Genomic DNA, 18,957 nt, shown 5'->3' with positions numbered 1-18,957 from the left:
CAATAAACTGCCCTGCAGACAACAGTCTACAGGCATGAGGTTTTCATTCAAACAGGATTTTACATTTATTGGCTTTTATTAAACCTACATAGCCAACAGAAAACAAGCACATCCATTGCTGGATTTTCTAAAAGGGCATGATGAAGAATACCTAGAAAGGACCAGAGTGTGGAGTTTTAATGAGCAGTTAGAAAGAAGATAAGACAGTAGAAACCTTTATGTGACAGTGGTTGGCTAGTTAATGATCACTCAAGTCCTTTGTTATGCCATTGCTGGTAAATGGTGTGGTTCCACTAGAGTTTCTTCTGGCTAATATACTGGTATTACAGTTATATTTTCTGCATGAATAGTTTTACTCATACTGTGACAATTAATGTAATACTGTTCTTAGACGATAATCAGCTGTTCTTATCTCTTTTTAGCATAAGCAATATTAGTATTGGTCTACCTTTACTTTTATTATGCCAAAGATATTTTCATTCATTCTGTTTGTTTTGAATTCATGTAAGATTTGATTTGTTTTCACACAACATGCACAACTTTTTCTACAGCACAAGAAGTGATTAGCTACCAGGAAGCAGCCATGAGACAATGTTATAATTTAAAAAGGTATTGCATATCAAAAACGAGGAAAAAAACAAGAGGTAAATGATTTCAAAGCCTTGGTTATTGCACCTTTAAAGGTCTGTGTATCAAAGGATACTGGCTCACAGTGGGTTGAAAAGCACCTGGTAATTTTAGAATCTTAATTGGTGGCAAACGGTAAGCGCTGTGTGGGGCGTGAAGCCTGTGGAAGGAGTGCAGTGTGGTGGTGGGCTCTCCAGGTGCAGCCTCTTTCAGGCTTGCTTTGTTGTTGATAGAGATTGAAGGTTTCAGAAGGCAATTCTGTCTCTTGCTTACTGCTTGGCAGCCTGCGACAGCTCAACATGTTCTGCACATTTTTCTAGTTTTAATGAGCCTTTTTACATGCAGCCTGTGCACTGAGGATACATTTTGCATACAAAGGGAACCTTTCTTTTTTAATGCCATATAATACTATATATATATATATATATATATATATATTATCTATATTTTATATATATTATAATATATATATAGTCAAACATTTTGCATCACCCTGCACAATGAACTAATTTTACTTTATATTAAAATGAAAATATTTGAGTTAACATTGCAATACATAGTGCTTTGTAGTTATCCATATACTTAACAAAAAAACTAACAAAATGGAAACATTTGAAATTCTAAATCTAACATGAAACACTGTACTATATTATGGATTGCAGTAGACTTTTTTTATTTGTATTACACAGTGTTAAATAAAAGATCTAAATTTACTGTTCAGACAGTTTTTTTTTTTTTTTTTTTTTTTTTTTTTTTTATTATTATCTCAATCATAAAATTCTAGGTGATGCAAAACGTTTGGCCATAGCTGTATATATATGTATATATATATATATATATATATATATATATATATATATATAAATGCTTACGTGCAGTACTGTTGTCTAACAAATGACCTGTTTGAAGAATGAAAGTGCACAATGATCTTTGTAGTTTATTTGCATTTTAAATTGTTTTAGATTAAATACCATATTAATTACAAAATCAAAGTCCCTTATGCAGCTAGCCTCATCTCAACATCTTTACATTTTGTAAGGCCATGCCTTTAATAAACAAATATATCTAATTGTATTGCCTGTGTTTGCAATGCCTATGTGTGTGGAAAGCTATTTCAAATTACAGATATTTACTCAAACACCCTTCTGTTATTATCACTAACAGGCTATGCAACACAACATTCATTTCTTGTGTTTCTGACTCTAAGTTGTAGTTTTTTTGTACAAAAGATTAGTTAAATGGCACAATTGTTTGTCTGTATATTTTCAAATGACATCCACTGTAAGGACTGAATATCATGCTTTCAGTATTGAAATGGGACCTTCGGTACCTCAGCCAATAAGGGCTGAGCAACAATGTAAGCGGAAGTTGGTGAAAAAAAAACTTTTATGTACCAGTATTTAGTTTAGCATTGTGGTGACAGCTGACTACAGTAAGTACAGTTTAGATTAGCGTTTAAGGATAGACTTCACAAACTATGGGCTACAGATAGGTAAACTGCATCACATACTGTAAAACCCTTTATATCAATAAACTCAAATGTTGATGAAGTTAAACGACATAGCAAAAATGAATTGTGCATGAATAAAAGGGGATTTACAACTACAGTTTTGTTTTGTGTGTGTGTGTGTGTGGGTGTGTGTGTGGGTGTGTGTGTGTGTGGGGGGGGGGGTGATTCTGCTTCCATTTAAATCATAATTTGAGATTGTGATAGCGGCAAAACAAGATAAACTTTTCAGTTCAGCAGCATGGCCTATTCTTTTAAAGAGGGACCTATCATTGGAATTAACACTTCATACCCGAGTAAGAGTTCTGGTTTCTAAATCAGTAACATTCATTTCCTTTGCTATAGTAGAAGCATTACCTTATGGAGTTATCTTACAAACTGGAATCATATTTTAATTTGTTTTTATTACAGGAATACCTTAGGTCCAAGTGGGTTACCAATTCAATAGACATAACATCTTGCACAGCAATATCCAAGGCACCACAGCCTAGTCAAGCCTTGTGTAGTATATTAATATAAGAATACCAGTTCTACATATAAATATACAACCAAACGTTCAATGCCAAGAAGTACAATTCCTCTGTAAGATACACTTTGAAAATGTCATACTACTGCTGCACAAAGACACACACACACAATTGAATTAATGATATCAGCCACAAAAACCACATAAGGAAACTATCATCACATATCATAAAGCTCACGGCAAATTGTACAAGAATCCCAAGATTTAAAACGTACCTGATTCGCCATTTCTGCCTCTTCTTCCTCGCTTTCCTGGAGGGCCTGAAATGAAAGAAAAATCAACATTACCTTTACAGTAAAAATAAAAACCCCAAAATACAACAACTGCACTCAAAGTGCAGCAAACAAGGATCAGCATTCTTTAGTTGACTCAGTACTTGGGGAAAGCTCCCTGTTCACCTGGTCTATCTATCTGCTCACCACCTGCATTAAGTGTTTGGGTTATTGTAGTGATTGATTGATTGATGAATGACATCCTCCAAAATAGTTTTCCTCCGGCACTCATGCTTTAAAAGTGTGTGATAGAGGGCCCCTTGATTTCTCGGTTGCATTCACAATGTGTAATGCTGATTCTTTCACTAGTTAGGCTCCCACTCTCTTTTTTCACTGTCTTTGCTTCTCCTCTTCTACACAGTGAATTATGTGACAAGTCATTTCAAGCAATGTTTTTTGGAATGGTTTAATATTTGTCCCAGTGCTATACAAAACACCTTTTACCAATAAGCATAAAATCGATTAAGCCGAGTTGCCAAGATCTTGACATTCTATAAGAAAACAAAAATAGTAATAATTGCTGGGATGCCAATTCAATGACATTTGGTGGCTCCAAAAACACAGCAGAAAGGAAAAATAATAATGTCTTGCAGCAATTTCATAATTTGTTAATGAAAGACTTTGCTGACGACACCTTGTTTTCTTACAGGATATGATAAATGACCAGTGCAAAGTTTGTAACGATAATTACATGTATTTATACAGTGTCGCTTCAAAAGATCCCTTAGGAAGCCTGCATGAAAGTGATTTCAATTTCACAGTCTAAATCCCTGATTAATTAAAAGCTATTGTTTTGTCACAGTCAGTTAATTAATGTTAACATTTGATGGGAGGATTTTATGCAAACATTAAAAAAAAGATTGTGAAAAGGGTGTTCAAATGAAGTTAACCAATTCGCTCTCTTCTACATTTGTTTAAGAAACTGAGTCAATTCAATTGATATAGAGAAAATGGCAGTGGATCTCAATACCAACCCTGGCATTTTACTAATATTTAAAGACAAATGAGTCACATGGATGTCCATTCAAATACAACCTTTGAGTGTTAGTGCTTACTTAATAACAAGTTAATGGTTGTTCATGTTGAGAAAGCATAGTTACCATAAGCTTCTGAATATGGCAGTTACCATAGATTGTTAGAGATGTTGCTTTTCACAAAGAGTCCTTCTATTAATGATTTAAACAATGACAGCATTTATATTATTGAATAAAACCCACTATCTTTTTTTAAAAATGTTATTTCCAGAATTGATCCATTTTGCTACCATTTCATCTGTCCACCACTAGAGGGATCACATTGGCAGAGAAATTGCATTAAACAGTTTTTAGGAAATGCTCCAAAATGTACATAAACTCAACAATTAGCACAAGCCTTTGTGGAAATGTATAAATGATGAATAACAGTAATAAGCATTCCCTGTAATTGGTAAGATTTTTCTTGCTAATCTTCTTCCTCGTTAACTTTTCCACTAAGCAAAAACAAAGTGGCTGCCCCAGGCCATGCTTGTTCATTAAAGCCTAATATTTAGGGCCTTTTTGTTAAAGCAGCATGGCCCCATACGGATCTCATCACCACTGTTTGAACAACATATTATGAAAATATAAGCTGTGTCTTGTAGTATGTTTCCAGTAGAACAAAAACCACATGCAAAAGAAAAACAGAAAAACAAAGTACTTAGCTACTGTAGAGTACAATCGAGATGATGACAGTGACATTCACTGCTACCTGTATTTTGTATAATTCACAAAGTAACAGAGTGAGACTTGTGTATGAAAAACTGAAACTACCTTTAAGAAATTCAAACAAACAGGAAAGACAACAAGGGGTAGAATAACATTCAACACATTTATTTGGAATGACACTGCTCTAAACATGTGTTTACACAAATGGTTTGTTTTGGTAAAGTTTCTAGAAATTCAATGGCAGACGTTTTAACTAAAATGTGTTTTTTTTTTTTTTTAATTCGTCATTTCATTTTTTAGGATTCCTTTAGTATTTATAAATTTTGCACTGTTGAGTATTTAATCATTATGGATGGAAGTTTCAAGAAATGGGTGGTAGGTCACATGCTCTTCTAAAAAAAAGTATGTAATTACATCATAATGGCAGCCTTATGCTAAAGGCTACCTGCTTTCAATGTTCCAAGTCAGGTTTAAAATGTACAAATGTAATGAACAACAGGTGCTCAACTTACAGGTAACAAGTGTTAAGCACTTAAGATACCATTATAGGTTTTAAAGACTGGTTGGGATCAAAGAGCTCCCAATGGAAATATGCCATGGCTCCAGTGTACAGGATGTGGCCAATTTATTAGGACTTTTAGGAACTAAAACAGGCACTTCATAAGGCAAATGAGTTTAACTGTGTTGCGTGTCACTGTGCAAGATAGCTGTAGTTAGCTGCCTGTAAAATGAAGCCAAACTGAAAGTCATAATAGTGAGTGCTACTGAAGTATTTCTGTTTCATGCTGCACCAAAAACCACTGTGAAATGCATCTATAAGGAATTGCATACATTCTAGAAGAAAACAACTGATCCATTTGCATGTGTTCCGAGGCTGATAGGGAAAGAAGTTAAGGATTTCTGAAATATATCAACCAACAAGCACAATAACACAAACACTGAATCTGTTTCTGAATAAAAGTATAGCTTGTTCCATACAGTGTTATTTCTAACTAAGGCTGTCTCTTAATGTACACCCACTACTAGGAGTGCACTCACAGAGGTGTACCCGAAGCCCTACGCTATGCCATCTCTGATATTCCTTTTACTCAAAAACTAAAAGCTCACTATGTACACTTTTTGGGAATGGGATAAGACGCCATCGTTAGCCGTGAAGGTATACAGATAACGTTTTGAAAATATGCGCTTAATACTTTTTTATTACTGAATGTTGTGCTGAAACTGTGTAAAAAGCACCTTGATGTGAACAATATTTAGCTCCCTAGCCTTCTCTGGCCAAAGGGATGTAAAGAAGTATGTAGGGTTTTGGGGTGTAGGGGGTACAGTTTGACACTGTCTAGAACAATGGTTTATGTATGTGTCTTTGCATTAGCCGTCCTTTAATTAGGCTATGTGGCCCAGCATGTGGACCAGCAAGAGAACTGCACCTATGCAAGCTAAACCAGATAGTACTAAAAAACAACTGCTCCAAATAAAAAAAAGGCTAACAACTTGAACAATTGTATTGCCTTTTAGTTACTGTAACAACAGCTAGAATGAGAAACAGCACTTTCATATACTGTCAAGATATTAATATACCAAGGTGTCAAATAGTGCTTAGTAAATCACCCCGAAATTCATGCGATAAATCTAGTTCTCTGTCTCGACTGTTATAATTTCAACAGCTGTAAAAACAGTACTACCATATTCAATTTGAATCTTAAACCACTAAAACCTTTGTTTATATTAATGTTAGCTCCTTTGTCCAAAGAGTTTACCACAATCACAGACCTTTGTAGTTTTTCACTTGAAACAATTGATAAGTACTTGCAGGCCTCACCATTTGAAGTATAATTCAATCTCAAAAGATTTATTATAGCAAGTTTATAAAGGGAGTTTTATCTAAGGCCAAAAAAAAAGCATGCATACTATTATAGTGTATAATCTTAAACTTTTTCCTGCTATCAGCATTTGGAGTTTAACCAACTAAGTTTCAACAGACTTGGATGATTTCCAGTGCAGTCATTTTCACAGCCAACTCCTGGCCTGGTGCAGAGATTGTAGTTCCTAATCCTGTCCGTAATTGCCTGGTCACAGGTGGAGCAGAATCCTTCTCTTTTTACCAAGGTCCTCTTGACACAGTTTAATGAGCACATACAGTGCCTATAGAAAGTCTACACCCCCTTGAACTTTTTTCACATTTTGTTGTGTCAGTGCCTCAGAGTTTCATGCATTTAAATGATGATTTTTTTTTCCACTTATCTACACACCATACTCCGCACTGTTAAGGGGGAAAAAGTTTTTATTGAGAAAAAAATGATATATTAAAAATACAAAACTGAAAGATCATAATTTGATAAGTCTCCACCCTCCTCAGTTAATACTTGGTGGAAGCACCTTTGGCAGCAATTACAGCTGTGAGTCTGTTGGGATAGTCTCTACCAGCTTTGCACACCTAGATTTGGCAATATTTGGCCATTTTTATAAAACTGTTCAAGCTCTGTCAAGTTCCTTGGAGAGCATTGATGGACAGCAATCTTCAAGTCGTGCCACAAATTTTTGATTGGATTTCAGTCGGGGCTCTGACTGGGCCACTCAAGGACATTTACCTTTTTGTTCCTTAGCCATGCCAGTGTACCTTTGGCTGTGTGCTTTGGGTCGTTGTCATGCTGAAAGGTGAACTTTCGTCACAATTTCAGATTTCTTGCAGAGGGCAGCAGGGTTTCCTCAAGGACTTCTCTGTACTTTGCTTCATTCATTTTCCATTCTATCCTGACAAGTGCTCTAGTCCCAGCGGTTGAGAAACACCAACATAACATGATTCTGCCACCACCATGCTTCACAGTAGGGATGGTGTTCTTTGGGTGATGCGCTGTGTTGGGTTTGTGCCAAACATAACGCTTTGCATTTAGGCCAAAGAGTTCCATTTTAGTTTCGTCAGACCACAAAACTTTTTGCCACATGGCTACAGAATCTCCTGAGGGTTTTTTTTTTGCATACTTCAAATGGGATTCAAGGTGGGCTTTCTTGAGTAATGACTTCCTTCTTGCCACTCTACCATACAGGCCAGATTTGTGGAGTGCTTGGAATGTTGTTGTCACATGCACACTTTGACCAGTCTTGGCCATAAAAGCCTATAGCTCTTGCAAAGTTGCCATTGGCCTCTTGGTAGCCTCTCTGATCAGTCTCCTTCTTGCTCGGTCATCCAGTTTGGAGGGATGGCCTGATCTAAGCAGGGTCTTGGTGGTGCCATACACATTCCACTTCTTAATAATCATCTTGACCATGCTCCAAGGGATATTCAAGGCCTTTTATATATTTTTTTATACCCATCCCGATCTGTGCCTTTCAACAACTTTGTCCCGGATTTCTTTTGAAAGTGCTTTGGTGCTCATGGTTGAGTCTTTGCTTTGAAATGCACTACCCAGCAGAGAGAACCTACAGGGACTGCAGAATTTATCCTGAAATCATGTGAATCACTACAATTTAACACAGGAGGAGCCCACTTAACTTGGTGTTTGATTTTGAAGGCAATTGTTTACACTTGAGCTCATTTACGATTGCTATTACAACAAGGGGGGTGGACACTTATCCAACCAAGCTATTTCAGTTTTTATTTTTAAATAATTTTCTACAAATTTCTAGAATATTTTTTTCACTTGGAAGTTGTGGGGAAGGATGTGTAGATAAATGAAAACTATTTTAATGCATTTTAATTCTAGGCTATAAGGCAACAAAAGGTGAACATTTGGAAATGGGGTTTAGAGTTTCTATAGGCACTGTATAGCGATATATGTAGTTTTAATGGAACAATAGCTAAAAGGTATTTTGGCAGGTTTATAAAAAATGTTATATTAAAGTTCATACTTATACTACAGTATACAGACACTATACCACCAAATATAAAGATAAACACATCACTTTCTATAAGAATCAGGGAAGTGTCATGGGTATTTACAATCATGGACCCATTAAGGCGAACAACCATGGCTTACAAAAACATTTTCTTTCTAGGCATTGTCATTGTGTAGATATTTGAGTTATCCAGAGTATTAACTCAAAGGAATATTTTCCTGCTAAAACACTGTGGGTAGATGTACTAAAGTGTTGCGTCTGTCGCAATCTTTGCAAACCACATGCAAACCAATCAGAAGTGTAGCGTGAAATGTACTAAACAAACACAAGGCTGTTAGCATCACTTTAATGAATGCTTTTCAGCCACAGTTCTTATTTGTGCTTTAGCCTTAAATGAATATGTAATTCTGGTCATTCCAGCAGAAATTCACAAAAACAGAGTGGAGACAAATGAGGGATCAGAAATATTGCAATGCAATTTGTTAAGAACTTTTGAAAGCATGTTTTAAACAGTCGCAATTGTTGCTGGCATTTCCCAGTCCGCTTTTTCTTGTATGTTGCCAGTTGTGCTCAATGTATTTTTGAGACGAACACCTAAGTACCTAATTTTCATTGAAGTCAAGCAAATTTCTATGACATTTCTGGTTATCTCAGTGTGTTAGGAGCAATAGACTGCACACATGTGCCACTAACCCCTCCAGCTCATTCTGAGCATCTGCATAGGACCATGATCTATTGTGTGTTAATTGTCTAGGCTACTAATTAGACCAAATTAAAAATTATAATAATTAAAATAAAATAAAAACCCCTAAAATAATTTAGTTTCAATTTCAAATAACCTTTTATTCGCATGGTACACCAATGTGTACAATGCAACATCATGATTTAATTTGGTTTACCAGCAGGCTAAAGTACAAAAAAAGTGCGCTAGGTATTCATTTGATTTTACTACTATACTGTATAGGCCTACTGTACAGATTTATATTTTTACATAATGAAATGTGTAGCGTACCCAAAACACATTAGTGTTATTTCAGCGCAATGATTTCTATTTAAAATACATTGAGAACTGTAAATGTATGTGTGATGTATGTGTGTGCGATTTTATTGTGTTGCAGGGGTGCCCAATCTACAAGATAATCCTGTGCACAGAAACACGCATTTGCAATCTAATAACAAGCCAAACGCATACAAATAAATACAGATGACTTTAAGTTGGCACCTATATTTATGGTTCTTTTAAAATCTTATGAAAATATCTTATTTGTTGGCTCACGCAAGGTTGCCCTTAGGTCTATCTGGCCCACCCATGCAAAAAGGTTATGCACCCCTGCTGTACTGTATAGAGTTGCTTTGTTTTTAATGTATAATGTTGTCCTCAGCAAAGTCAATATCTCCAGATATTGTTTGTGGATGAAAATCTAGGTGTAAAGTAGTTTACTTTAGGTAAAATAATTATAAAAATAAAATGTCAATGTACCAAAGTGATCAGTGCTGGCGTTTGATTGTTTCGACTTCATAGCCCCTGAACTCTCTTAGACACCATGTGAGAAAAAACGACACCATATTCCCTGGAACTTCAGGTTGCATAATACCATCTGACATCGAGGTCAGTGTCAGAGCCAAACATAAGCGCGAATATTTGCCCCTCAAAATGACTGAAATGTCTACAGCCTGGCTCCATGCCCAGTTCAGTCAAATCAAGCTAGCCTGTCATGTCCTGTTATCTAGATGTCATTGATGGGTTTAAATTTGGTGGGCTAAGCTTACTCGTTTGCTGTGGATGCTTTTTTGTTTGAGCACGTATGAAAGGCATGGGAAAATGTGCCAAGTTCATGGCATAGTCCTGTCGCTGGCAGCCATAATTAGCAGCAACCTTGAGGACAAATTCATATTACGTTCCTTCCGGAGCTTTGTAGGCTACTTAACATGTGCTGAATGGTGTGCACGAAAGCAAGTGCTGAACGGTGTGCACGAAAGCAAGTGCTGAACGGTGTGCACGAAAGCAAGTGCTGAACGGTGTGCACGAAAGCAAGTGCTGAACGGTGTGCACGAAAGCAAGTGCTGAACGGTGTGCACGAAAGCAAGTGCTGAACGGTGTGCACGAAAGCAAGTGCTGAACGGTGTGCACGAAAGCAAGTGCTGAACGGTGTGCACGAAAGCAAGTGCTGAACGGTGTGCACGAAAGCAAGTGCTGAACGGTGTGCACGAAAGCAAGTGCTGAACGGTGTGCACGAAAGCAAGTGCTGAACGGTGTGCACGAAAGCAAGTGCTGAACGGTGTGCACGAAAGCAAGTGCTGAACGGTGTGCACGAAAGCAAGTGCTGAACGGTGTGCACGAAAGCAAGTGCTGAACGGTGTGCACGAAAGCAGTGTATCTTCAGTGTGTATCAGAAGCATTCTTTGCCCACTGCTTTTTGTACAGAACTGTCTACAATGTACACAAACAGTATCAACAAGAAATGTACAACGTTTAATAGAGTTTTTAGTAAGGGATTAGTGCAGCTCTTATTTTACAATTGCTTTTATTTGTTCAGTTTCACAGCTTTATAGCCATGCATGTAGAGAGGAACAGAAAATAACCATTTGAACCATATTTGTTAAAAAATATGCCCTTTGTCAAAGCCCTCAAACTTGTGATAACCCAATTATGACCCCAAATAATTACAAATACATTTATTGCAGTGCATGATATTAACAATAATTTGTGTCATGCCAACATCCAATTTATGGCCCCTAGGGCATTGCCAAGAGCAGTTACAGTAAATATCTTTATTAAAATAATGTGTTTACATACACAGTAGTTCAATCTGTTATGCAACAGGCAACATGAGTTGTTTTAAATAAAGCTCTGATCTGAGTTCAGAAACTCTTTGATGTATCTGCCTCTCACAATACAGTAAGGTCTCCTCTTGAATCCCTTGTGACTCAAAGTAAATCAGTGCATTGTTACAAATCAGCATAAGACTTTGTCAATCAGAGTTGAAATAAGAACCGATGATAAGTTACAGTTACAATTCCCTTTCCCAAGCAGATCTTAAAATAGCCTGTTCTGAGCTTTCAGGCAAAAAAAAAAATATATATATGATGGTCAATAAAATCATTTTAACAGAACTGTTCACAAAATATTTTGAAATTTAGGTTTAAATTGCAATTCTCAAATCTGTCAAGAAGAAAGATAGTCTTCTTGACGTACATCTAGAGTAACATGCGATGTAACACTAAATGCTAGTTTCGATCAAAACAGGTCAAGTAGTTCCCAAGCATTTTGTATCTGGAAAGACCATGTGACTACAGCATGAGGACCAAAGAGTATGCACTTTTGCCTTGTGTTGTATCCCAATTAGTGAACTATGCAATTCAGCTAAAATGCTTAAAAAAATGCTATTTAAGATCCTTTCTGCTGTTTCCATGTGAAGACTGAATTTCAAGAAATTCAGTTTGTGTATATAATAAGTCAAGAATTCAGATATATATATATTATATATAGATATATAATATATACACACACACACACACACACACACACACACACACACACACACACAGACGTGCTCAAATTTGTTGGTACCCCTCCATAAAAAACAAAGAATGCACAATTTTCTCTGAAATAACTTAAAACTGACAAAAGTAATTGGCATCCACCATTGTTTATTCCATATTTAATAGAAATCCGACTTTGCTTTTGATTTTTTATTCAACATAATATTGTAAATAATAAAACAAATGAAAATGGCATGGACAAAAATGATGGGACTGCTAACCTAATATTATGTTGCACAACCTTTAGAGGCAATCACTGCAATCATTATTTCAATGAGCTGTAAGGGTACCGACAAATTATGGAGGGGGTTAAAATTCCTCCCTGCTAGAACCATGTGAAAATGCACTGTGGGTGAATTGGGCTAATGGGTGTTAATTGTTTTAATTGTTTTATTGTTTAGTTAATCCCCCGCACCTGGTGGTAATTGCAAATTAGAGCCAGGTGCAGGGTATTTAAGAGAGGCAGCCAGTTTGCTCAAGGCTGCTGAGGAAAGAGCCTGACTGTGTGTGAGTGAGAGCAGTCGTACCAGGAAGGTATTGTTTGGAACGTGTGTAAGTTTTGTGTGCAACAGGTAAACGGCTTAGCCGTCCTGTGGTCAGTGAGGGACCAGTATTTGTTTAGTTAGTGCTCCAAAGGGAGTTAGGTGTTTGTTTTCTTTTCATTTGTGTTTATTAAAAGTGCGCAATCACGCTGAAAAATCAATTTCTGTATATTGGGTCAGTTCTTAAAGGGGCAATGAACTGAGTGAGTTGCGAGGATCTTTCACTATATATATATATATATATATATATATATATATATATATATATAGGGGTATATAATGTATGTGTGTATATGTATATTATATATATATATATATATATATATATATATATATATATATATATATATATATATTTTTACTGCTGATGCTGTTCAAGAAATAATTGAAACATTCTGCCATGTCAAAAACATAACACATTTTGGTCCCAGTGTTTTAGGTAAAAAAAATATCACTACTGTTGTGTTTGTCAGGTGGATTGCATTCCACCTGACAAGTACAACAATAGTGATATTTATTTATAATGCAACAAGACACCCCTGTTTTAATTCAGAAAAGATAAGACACTGATTTCTATTTTGAAATATTTTATGTTCTGTGACAATTATGTTAGCAAAGTGCATCTGTCAAGTGCAAACTAATAATTATTTCTAAGAAAAAAAATGAGTCATTAAAAAGTTAGTTTTAATATTCATAATAAAGCTATTTCACGCAAATAACAATTCATGTTATAATTATGCTTAGGAGTCCTTATAAACTGCTCCCTCTCAGTATAAAGATGAAAGCAATTTTTTTTTTTACAATGTATATTTCAAGACCCTTTTCATTACTTTTACCCTGTCAAAATAAAATTCTCAGTCTCCATCTCCACCTTGCTCATTTTTTAATGTGAATATGAAATGATTCAATGTGGCTTGCAGAAAAGGTTTGGTGTTGTAGACACATATTTTTTATGTGGGAAAGAGTGTGGCTGCCCCAGTTGAAAGAGTTACAGTTGTATACTTAAGGAATATACAGTTGCTCTATAACAACTACAAAATATGTGCATATTTTTCTCATAAACATGGTTTTCAAGTTACTGTCCATGTCATATTTATTTTCCTTTGATTTATTTGTTTTTTTTCACTTTGAAATGATTAATATACAGTATCAAAGTACATACATTCAGTAAGTAAATGTAATATAAACCATGGACAATCTGGTTTCCATAAATTTCATATAGTTTTATTGGCTATTATATCAGTTACTGACATTAATAAATTGTGTTATCTTGTGTGCATTTGATATAAGAAAAGTATTTGGCTGGGACTATCATGGTGTGCTTATGGCTATGCCCCTACACTGCAGTATAAATGCTTGCTGGATTTCAGATGACCTTTCTCAGTACAATTGTTAAGCCACTAAACCTGGGGACCTTCTGTTGCTGAACTTCGGAGTTCTCTGTGAATGTGTTTAAGAGCCTATAATATTTCCCTGAGTTGCAATTTACAAAATACCTACTATTTGCTGGTGAGGCCCAAATTCTGATTTGGGATGAACTTACTATAATGGATAAATACATCTTTTTCTTTCAATTTGTGCATTTTTATGGTCCATTTACCTGAATTGAAGTATCAAATAAACTGAAAGCAATATAGTCTATTATAAAGACAACAGGTGGTGGATCAAAAGACTGCAACCCATTGATCCCATTGTTATTAATTTTCCAGCATTAATGGAAACTATATGTGTTTCTAAAAGGAGGATCCACCCCTAATCACATACACAATCAGAATGTTCTTATAAACAGCCCTATGCCCACGTCCCCTTGTCGTTTTTTTGTTTGGTCCTCCTCCTCCCTAACCTCCATCTTGCTGTGTGCCTTGTCCACGGTGCCTCTTGCTGCCCACTAACTATAAGCTGCCATAAATCATCTTGTCACAGTTCAGCCAGCTCACGAGGGGTATAATGTCGCCCAGTGTCTCTTGCCCTGCTACTGGCTACAGCTGTCATACTCCTACATCACAGTTCAGCCAGCACACAAGGGGGAGTAATGTTGCCCAAAGTGCCACTTGCCCTGCCGCTGTCATGATTGTCATTAATCATTAATCATTAAACCAGTACCATCAGCCAGTACACGGGGCAGTGGAAGGTGGCCTAGAGTGTCACTCGTCCTGCTTGCTAGCAATAGTTGTCATCAAGAAATAATTATTCATCTCAGTCAGCCAGCAAATGTGCAACTCTAGAGCTCAAAGGACAAGGCCATGAGCCAAAAAGTATGCTACATTCTCTTGGTCCATCAATCTTTGGTGGATGTCTCCTTTCTGAATACCAGATTATTATTATTTTATTTTTAACACTTTGGCATATTCTACTGCACGATTACTAGGGTGCAGTAAACATTATAGAGTTAACATTCTTATACAACACAATAGCCCTCTTTGACCTCTTTTCAACTCGTCCTGCCTTTTTTTATGTCATTTCTGCCTTGATTTACAGAGAGTTCAGTAAACTCTTAAAATCGTTTTTTTCTTAGCAGTAAAATCAAATGACAATTACATTTATCACTCTTCCATTTTTATGACTTAATTTATGCTCTATGCAGATGATGTAACCACACATACACCTGGCTCTTGTCTGTAGATCCTCTTGTTCATCATGTCTAGAAAACTGTACCATCAGCCAGTACACGGGGCCGTGGAAGGTGGCCTCGAGTGTCACTCGTCCTGCTTGCTGGCAATAGTTGTCATCAAGAAATAATTATTCATCTCAGTCAGCCAGCAAATGTGCAACTCTAGAGCTCAAAGGACAAGGCCACGAGCCAAAAAGTATGCTACATTCTCTTGGTCCATCAATCTTTGGTGGATGTCTCCTTTCTGAATACCAGATTATTATTATTTTTTTTTTTAACACTTTGGCATATTCTACTGCACGATTACTAGGGTGCAGTAAACATTATAGAGTTAACATTCTTATACAACACAATAGCCCTCTTTGACCTCTTTTCAACTCGTCCTGCATTTTTTTATGTCATTTCCGCCTTGATTTACAGAGAGTTCAGTAAACTCTTAAAATCGTTTTTTTCTTAGCAGTAAAATCAAATGACAATTACTTTTATCACTCTTCCATTTTTATGACTTAATTTATGCTCTATGCAGATGATGTAACCACACATACACCTGGCTCTTGTCTGTAGATCCTCTTGTTCATCATGTCTAGAAAACTGCTTTAGTCTTGAACTGGTATACAAGAGACATCAATTTGTTTTGTTTTTTTGGTTTACTTCTGCAGAACAATATGTAGTCTTTACAATGCCAATGATTTCCTAATTACCATCACTACTTCAAGCAGTAAACCTGTGCTACAGCACTGTATATGGTCTAAATTTACAATGTCCTAACTGCTTAACATCTCTTTACATATCCCAAAAGGGATTCCAATTGATTCCAATTGAAACCAAAAAGGCTTTAAAGTCTAAATCTTAGGACATAAAAAATATGATTGCTTCTGTAAGACAATACCTAATGACGTTAGGTTTAATAAGTTCAGATAGCATAATCAACCAGATAAAAGGCACTTTTCAACTCTAGCACATGGTACCAACAGGGTGGCCTTGGCAATGATTTAAACTGACAAATATGCCTAGAGACCCTAGTTTTAATTACATGACAGAAGCTAGTGAGATATAAGATATGCTTTTTAAAGGTTTTGTACCTTTAAGGCAACTTGCTTTGCTGCATTATAAAACAATGTATAAGCAGGATACATTTGTAAAATAGAAACAATGGTGGATCTAAAAAAAAAATGTAACAGAGACCATCTTATGTTAACATTTCAATACTAAGACATACTTTTTGAAACATTATGGAAAATTAGGTATTAAAAGAAGGTGCATTTAACTAAACAGCATGACATGTACTGTTATAGTGATAAACTACCTTCTTCGCAGGAGATGCAGAGGTAAATCAATTGAAGACGCAGTCTTGTTTGTATATTGTGTCAGTAACCACCTAAATTAACTTCCTTTTTTTAAAGCTTAATACTGTACATAAGGACTGAAACTAATGAATCAACATTTACAGATCTTTGGGGAATATATTATTCCCCTTTTATCTTTCTTTTCAAGTGTCCACAAATGCTACTTAAACTGATTAATAGCAAGCTGAATATCTATATCTATATCTATATCTATATATATATATATATATATATATATATATATATATATATATATATATATATATGTGTGTGTGTGTGTGTGTGTGTGTGTGTGTGTGTGTTTTTATATATACACACACACACACACACACACACACACACACACACACAATGGGCAAATCTTTCCTAGACCTGGATCAGGTCTCCTGTGTTGAAAGAAAACCCCAAGTGAAAACTGTATAATTCAAAAATAAAAACTACAAGTAACAGAATGCCTTTATATGTTAACTGCAATATTTAAGTATATTCTGGCACTTTATTCTTTTTAGTGGAATATGTTGAAAAATGCACAATCTTTACTGATGATTTATTCGAATTATTATTTATATATATATATTATATACTGATATGGGCAAATTTCCTTATCTGGACATATATATAAAAGATAAAATGATATACCTGGCATATATATTTAGTATCTAGCCTATTATACATGCGATATTCTTTATTCTAGTTACTTAATGTCTATTTGTGGATATTGTGTGAAAAAACATATAATGTTTACTATTATTTTTTTAAATATATTGATTTTTGATATAATCGTACACACACTACACACACACACACACGCACACACACAGTATAGACTCTTAGGTTCTTGTGTATCTTGAGCTGAATCCAATGTGTGCCATGAATCTAATGCATTTTAAGCACGCTTTTTTTGACAGCAAATAAAAAAAATCGTAAGTGGTGTACTTTGGCATCTCAAAAAAAATCAGGAAAATGTTACGATCTGGAGACTGAGTGTACTAGATTTGGAAAAGCACACCCTTTTTCCCTTCAGTAAAATTCCATCTGCCCAGTAGTAATGTGCAGTTGTGAGATGGATTCTAGGATGTGACTTTGTTTGCTGTGAACCTTGCCCAGTTGAGTATCCCCCTCCATGAATATAGCTTATAGATTAGTGACCCAGGGGAGCAAGTGGCTAGGTAAGACAAAAGGTGACTAGAATTCAAGTAACTTGAGGTCAAGAATATGTCACCATTAGGAGCGATGTTTGAATCTGAAAGGTGTTGAGGAGAGCTGTCTTTAACATCACTTCCCATGTTTGTTATTCTATTTGCTAAATAAAACAACCACCCTGTGAATAAAAATCTAAACATTTAATTCAGCACCTCAAACTAGCTAAAATAGTGAGTGATATGTCTATTACACATTTCTTTTTTTTAGTTTTAAAGCAATTGTAAGTGGCTGCCTAGAAACTATGATGACAGATCGATTGATTTCCATTATTCTAACACTGAGGTGTATTTTTCTGACTTCATACAAGCAGTTTTAATAGAATTTTTAATGCGTGTCAGACCAATTTTATTTTGGTTGATGGCAGCTTTTTACCAGTGGCGTAGCTAAGGGGGTGGTTTTAGGGGATTGAACAACCCCCCCCCCCCCGAAATAAATTAGTGAACTACGTGGGACAATAAAAAATATTAACCATGTGGAAAAATCTCAATCAATAACCAGTGGCATGACCTTATGGGCATCTTTCAATATAAATTAACCCATCTGTAGCAGTGATTTTACAAATCTGTCGTCACTGCACTGTTAAAGAGAGTGGTGTAGACCTTTCAGCCATAGAGTCTGTGTTTTTAAAATATTTTAAAAAATCTGAATTGATGAGTTATACAATGGATTGGTATAAGTTAAAACGTGGTGTGTAGGGTGTCTGTTATTGTTCCCTGTTAAGTCCATACGCCCGTCCTGTCTGTCTGTACATATGTCATAGCCTGTGAATACACATTGCACTGTTGATTCTTATTCTATACTGTGGCAGGAAGATTGAGTGGTGATGTCCCAGACCAGGAAGCTGACACTCACACAAGTACTGTGGGTTGAACCACTGCTGTGCGTATTTATTAAAAAACAAATCAAAAGGACAAAACAAAAACACAGCTCACACAGCCAAAAACATACTGTCTGACCAAAACAAGTTTCGCACGCAAACACTGACACTGACAAGTACCACTGACACCAACTGGTCCTCCCTTTTTTTTTTTAAATCTTTACCTCCTTTGCTCGCTCTCTAGTTTTCCACCCCGTTCAGCCAAAGCTATGGGTTTTTATGCATGTGACTGTCCCCAAATCAACAATAAAGTAATCAATCTGGAGAGGGCCACATTCTGCACAAGACTTTTAGTAGGCATGGTCAACTATTTGTCATTAATTCATTAGCTGCCGACCACGCATTCCCACAAGACGCAATCTGGCAGAGATGAACTGCTAACATTGC

At 36.0% G+C, this 18,957-nt stretch overlaps 1 protein-coding gene across 4 annotated transcripts in view; it reads right to left on the bottom strand.

The window, feature by feature from the left end:
* LOC121296449 (collagen alpha-1(XXV) chain-like) overlaps window positions 1-18,957 on the bottom strand; it is a 182,027-nt gene that overhangs the window by 83,778 nt on the left and 79,292 nt on the right. For all 4 annotated transcript variants that reach the window (XM_041222048.1, XM_041222057.1, XM_041222040.1 and 1 more), the window contains exon 3: window positions 2,876-2,920. In XM_041222048.1, coding sequence (XP_041077982.1) covers window positions 2,876-2,920 — 45 coding nt within the window. The remainder of the gene's footprint in view (window positions 1-2,875; window positions 2,921-18,957) is intronic.

The sequence above is a fragment of the Polyodon spathula genome, chromosome 2 (genome assembly GCF_017654505.1).
Source record: "Polyodon spathula isolate WHYD16114869_AA chromosome 2, ASM1765450v1, whole genome shotgun sequence".
In the NCBI taxonomy this organism is placed as follows: Eukaryota; Metazoa; Chordata; class Actinopteri; order Acipenseriformes; family Polyodontidae; genus Polyodon; species Polyodon spathula.
The sequence above is the reverse complement of the archived record's forward strand: the minus strand, read 5'-3'. Positions and strand labels throughout refer to the sequence as shown.